Source organism: Electrophorus electricus, chromosome 15 (genome assembly GCF_013358815.1).
Source record: "Electrophorus electricus isolate fEleEle1 chromosome 15, fEleEle1.pri, whole genome shotgun sequence".
Lineage (NCBI taxonomy): Eukaryota > Metazoa > Chordata > Actinopteri > Gymnotiformes > Gymnotidae > Electrophorus > Electrophorus electricus.
Window position 1 is genome coordinate 11,528,217 of NC_049549.1, and position 6,000 is coordinate 11,534,216.

General features: G+C 42.5%; 1 protein-coding gene across 4 annotated transcripts in view; it reads right to left on the bottom strand.

Moving 5' to 3' along the window:
- The window catches only part of gria4a (glutamate receptor, ionotropic, AMPA 4a), an 84,009-nt gene that overhangs the window by 32,662 nt on the left and 45,347 nt on the right, over positions 1-6,000 (bottom strand). For 3 of the 4 annotated variants that reach the window (XM_035534155.1, XM_035534154.1, XM_035534156.1), the window contains exons 7-9: positions 5,572-5,739; positions 3,024-3,128; positions 2,738-2,842 (exon numbers count right to left, since the gene is read on the bottom strand). In XM_035534155.1, the coding sequence (XP_035390048.1) occupies positions 2,738-2,842; positions 3,024-3,128; positions 5,572-5,739 (378 nt within the window). Of the gene's footprint in view, positions 1-817; positions 2,038-2,737; positions 2,843-3,023; positions 3,129-5,571; positions 5,740-6,000 lie in introns of those variants that run through there. The other variant, XM_035534157.1, reaches the window with a different exon arrangement.

Sequence of the window (6,000 nt, forward strand, 5' to 3'; positions counted from 1 at the left end):
GTTTATAATTGCTACGCAGTTGGGAAGCCACACTTCAACCTTGTGTCTGCATGGGTTTTACTATCCCTAGCATGTGTACACCACACACACACACACTCACACACACACACACTCTCACACACTGAGCTTTCACTGCATGTAGCTAATGCCACTCTGTATGAGATGAAGGGTGAAATACAAAGTTTAGGGAGTGAGAGAGAAAGATAGAGAGAGTGTGGGAAAGAAAGAGAAGGGGAGAGAGAGGGGGTAAGAGAGAAAGAGAAAGAAAAAGAAAGAGAGTGAAGAGATATTGAGAGAGAAAACTCTTTCTTTACAAGGTTGTAACATGCTGTGTCTGGGGCATAAAAATAAAGCTATTTCTGTGCCCATGTTGCTGTGCCAACCCCCATCACAGCCTGTTTACCAGATTTGTTATGGAGATGTGGTGCTGCTGTCTCTGACTCTTTCTCTTTCTCTCTCTCTCTCTCTCTCTCTCTCTCTCTCTCTCTCTCTCTCTCTCTCTCTCACACACACACACACACACTCACACATATACACAAACACACACTCACACATATACACACACACACAAACACACACTCACACATATACACACACACACACACACACACACATATACACACACACACACTCACACATACAAACACACACACACACACAAACACTCACACATACAAGCACACACACACATACAAATACACACACACACACACACACATACAAACACATACACACACACATACACACACACACACATACACACACACACACATACACACACACAAACACACACACACACACACACACACATACAAACACATACACACACACACACACACACACACACATACACACACACACACACACTCACACACACTCACACCATCACAGTATGCATTTTTAGGTTTAATCAAATGGAGAAGTGTGTGCCATGCTGTACCCCATCCTTTAATATCAGAGGGCAGCTATCCAAAGCTAAAGCAGCATTTTACATAAAGAAATATTCCACGTTATGTACACTCCATTACTTTATACAACACATTTAAAGTGTCTTTATACAACACTACATTTAAAGTGTCTTTTTTTAACTGTGTTGAAGACCACAGGTGTGTGTTCGAATGCCAGAATATACTTTACATTCCGAACCTCTGTGATGTTATTTTAGTGAAGCAGGGATTCAACCTGTGATCCAGACACAAAATGTGATTGGTAGAGAAAGAAACTTTTGTACCATTGTCATAACAAAGGGCTTTAAATAGTAGTGCTATTTTAATTTTTTCGAAAAATAAACCAAAAAAGCTTGGCTACACAAGCACTGAGTAATAATATTACCCATGTATTGTTCATGAAAGCCTATTCTAGTGACACAGGTTTTACATTTCAAAATACCCAGCAATTAACTATTCCCCCCCGTTTTGTTAAGAATTAGTTGGAAATCCCTTTGTTGATACCCAGAGTGCGTATCTCGGATGTACATGCTCAACGCACGCACATTTCAGTCTTTCTCGCTCTGCATTTCAGACACAATAAAAATAATAATACGGTTATGTTGTTTTGATGATATTGCGTTATTATTAGTAGCAACACAATATCGAACAGTGAGCCTGTGCTGACAGAAGCAGAACGGCCAAGCAATCGTGTTCCAACACAAAGCAAACAGAAAACCCTTGCTCTCCTCGAACATGAAGTTTCCATCTAATATAGAAATGGTGACTCATAGAACTTGTAGATATTACCAAAAATTCCCACAAACAAGAGAGTAGTGCGAGGAAGCATGACAATCAGGCTAGCGGCACCATGAAACACTGACGTTCCAGAAGCTTCTGTTGAGCTCAAGTGTTCCACATGCTTACATACTTGAAGCAGCGCTGCACTTCTCCCAGAGTCCTTTGAGTGAAAGATTAAGTCCAGGTCTTAACGCTAGAGTTTACATGGGCAGCCATCTTGTCGCTCGTGGTTTTCTCAGTGTCTTAGGAGAGGGTTCTTCAGCACCGTCGGTAGAGAAGAACTGCCTGCTGAGGTAAAATTCTCCATCGCCTTTAAAGCGCACGTCAGGAAGAAAGGAAGGGGGAGAGAGAGAGAGAGAGAGAGAGAGAGAGAGAGAGAGAGAGAGAGAGAGAGAGACAGACAGACAGACAGGAGGAACCTGCTAAGGTATGTTCATCACAGGAGGGCCCAACTCTAGTCCTGGAGAACCAGAGTCCAGCACAGTTTGGTGATTTCCCTGGTCCAACACACCTGACTAAACTCCTCAGTTATCCCCCAGGATTAGCTGGTGTGTCTGAGCAGGGAAACAACTAAACTCTACCGTACTCTTGATGCGACCGGGGCTAGGCTCCCCAGTCTATTGCCTTTCCTTGGTTTAAAAGAGTGTGTGGATATTGGGTCTGTTTACCTGTTATTAAACACGTGCGTCTTACCTCAGAGCTAGCATATTTCTTAGAGGTTATCTGTGCTTTAAGTAAATGGATTTGTTGGTATCGCCCTGATTAAGGACTACAGATAAGTAGTGGACGCACTTCTGTTTTTCAGTAAACAAAAACATTACCATCTTTAGGGTTTGGTTTAACCGAACAACCGCATGATTGTGTTTCTCATTCTCTCTCTCTCTCGCTCTCTCTCTCTTTCTCTCTCTCTCTCTCTCTCTCTCTTTCTCTCTCTGATGTGCAGCTCTGACCTCTAGGAGGCACTGTGTAGGTGTGGTGATACAGAGAGGGGGAATTTGTGAGTACATTACCATGATGGTTGTCACGATGACGGTCCTGTTTTCCATCATAGAGCCGTTACCGGAGAGTTCGTTTTGCACCAACACTAGTTTATCGATGTCATTCCAGTATCCAATCTGAGGACCAAGAATAGGTGAGTGAGTGAGGTTTACTTTATAGAAGGTTGTGTATGCCTTCATATGTATCTGCATGTATCGTGTAGATGTATACGCACTTGTGTTTACATGTATGAATAGCACTGTGTGTGTGTGTGTGTGTGTGTGTGTGTGTGTGTGTGTGTGTGTGTGACATGCTTGCCTTTTGAGGACCGTTACTCCTCAGCTCAAACACATCCATACTGTAATTCACTCTGCGTCCATAATGATCGAACTGAATATTCCCCGTCAGACCCTGAATTCGCACCTACACACACACACAAACAAACACACACACACACACACACACACACACACACACACACACATATCCACAGGTAACATGAGTAGCACAGATCTTTGAAAGATTATTGGAGACACATCCATTTACTGACAGGAACCGATATTAATGCCAACAATATCTATCTGCTCTGTGGATTAAATGACAGGACTCACAGTCTCAACCCACTTTGCGCTGGACTCTGATCACTTACCTTCCCTATTTAAAATGTGACTTCACATAATTATGTCCTGTTGACACTTGATTTTCCTCTTTTCGGGGTGTGTCCTGTGCTTACCATTTTTTCCGGTATCTGGTCATTTAGAATTCCCCTACTGCTCTGGAGCCAACCAAGCCATAGACTACCCTTTCATCTGTTGAATGTTCTGTCAAAATGGCCATGATGTACAAGTTATTAATTATACTTTAAAAAGCTTGACAGAAAGTTACTCTAAAAGCCACCCTACACTTCTCCACACTTTACCTTTTTTTACACTACTGTCACTTTATCTCCTCTGGCCTTACAATCCTAAAACCCACAAATTACAGCTGTGTCCTCTCACCAAAAGCTATTCCCAGCGGTGTCACTGATATTGGTAATCTAGAGGAAGCTCAGTAAATTGTCAGTTTTCAGTCTCCAGAAAGGTCCATAGCTGTCTAACGTAATTCTCCTTCTCTGTGGATCCAGGAAGGGGGTGGCCCAGGACGTATAACAGACCTTAGCATAGTCTAATCAGACCAAAAGACCTCACTTTGGTACCTTGGGTGGACTCACTGTGTGTGAGGAGCTCTCTGCTATGCTTGTCTTAAAGCCACCTGCTTCAAAATGACCATCTCCCAAAGCGGCCCCTTCTCCCACATGCTTCAAAGAAGCACACAATCAACATAGATCCTTACATTCACACAGTAAACATATACCATTAGATTCACACAATCAACAGACACCCTTACATTCACCCTTACATTACAATCAACAGCCCAAACATACCTTAACTTCCTTGCAAATGTGCATGCATACTTCTTAAACAGCTAAAGGAGATGTTTCTGAAGAGACAGGTAATAAGATAATCTACATGCATAAAGCTGGAGGAAGCAGGGCAGGTGATGCTCTCTGACTTTTGCCCAGTACTGTATATAGTACTTAACTTGTAAACGGAAGGTTGCCGGTTCAAGCCCCACCACTGCCTAGTTGCCAATGTTGGATCCCTGAGCAAGGCCCTTAACCCTCAATTGTTCAAGTTGTACTCAGTCATAATTGTAAGTTGCTTTTGATAAAAGCATCAGCTAAATGCCGTAAATGTAAGTGACCTAACAGATCCCCATGGTTGGCGAGTCTTTCTCTGGACCAGCCCGAGAAAGGAATAAAGCAGTCCATCCTCTCAGACGTGAATGTAGCAAATGTGTCGTCCCTTGACCATGCATGACATCACTGGGATTTCAACCTTCTTAGCCTGCTTGGCCACCCAGGACCCCTGACATACCTGTCTCATGCACTTCAAGGACCTAACAGTGGGCCTAGACTGTCACGTCTCCATTTTACAAACCTTTCATATTAGTTGCATTGCACTATTTGGATAATTCATAGCTGTTAATAATAAAATGGTTTAAGACTAATTATGAAATTATAAGCCTGGAATTTAAGAGTTTGTTATTCTATGACTTGCCTGTTGCAAGGTATGATGGTTTGCCTGCTATAAGGTGTGATGACTTACCTGCTGTAAGGTGTTCTGGCTTACCTGCTGTAAGGTGTGAGGACTTATCTGCTGTAAAGTGTGATAACTTATCTGCTGTAAGGTGTGAGGTGTGATGACATCTCCTGTAAATTGTGATGACTTATCTGATGTAAGGTGTGATGACTTATCTGCTGTAAGGAGTTTAAGGTGTGATTATTTATCTGCTGTAAGGTGTTTAAGGTGTGATCACTTATCTGCTGTAAGGTGTTTAAGGTGTGATCACTTATCTGCTGTAAGGTGTTTAAGGTGTGATCACTTATCTGCTGTAAGGTGTTTAAGGTGTGATGACTTATCTGCTGTAGGGTGTTTAAGGTGTGATGACTTATCTGCTGTAAGGTGTTTAAGGTGTGATCACTTATCTGCTGTAAGGTGTTTAAGGTGTGATCACTTATCTCCTGTAAAGTGTGATGACTTATCTGCTGTAAGGTGTTTAAGGTGTGATCACTTATCTGCTGTAAGGTGTTTAAGGTGTGATCACTTATCTGCTGTAAGGTGTTTAAGGTGTGATCACTTATCTGCTGTAAGGTGTTTAAGGTGTGATTACTTATCTCCTGTAAAGTGTGATGACTTATCTGCTGTAAGGGGTGAAGTCTTAACTGCTGTAAGGTGGGATGACTTACTTATTTTTAGGTATGATGGCTTACCTGCTATTAGGTGGGATGACTTACCTGTTGTAAGGTGTGTTGCTAAAGGCTCACCTGCTTTAAGGTGCGCTCCATGTCAATGCCCTGGTTCCACGGAGCCGCGGGATTGGCCAGACAGTCGCCGGCATTGCCCCTGCGAGAGATGTCAATCTTCTGCCGCCGAAGGTTACGGAAGGCCTCAGCCATCACCAGCACGGCGTCATATGTCAGGGATGAAGTGTACTGAGGAGGACACACCCACCACCACATGACTCAGCCCTCCTGTACTTCATTACACATGATCAATGTTACTATTCCACTCACATGTTATAGCGCGTGTGAGGGCAGTGGACTAATCTGGCTATGTTATACTTTATTTGAAGACTATAAGACTTGATTGTATAGAACTATATAATAAAACGTATATATAATAATAACTATATAATAATCTTTCTCCCAAACACAGGGTGGAGAAATGCTTCCAGGCTATTTCAGACTCAATTT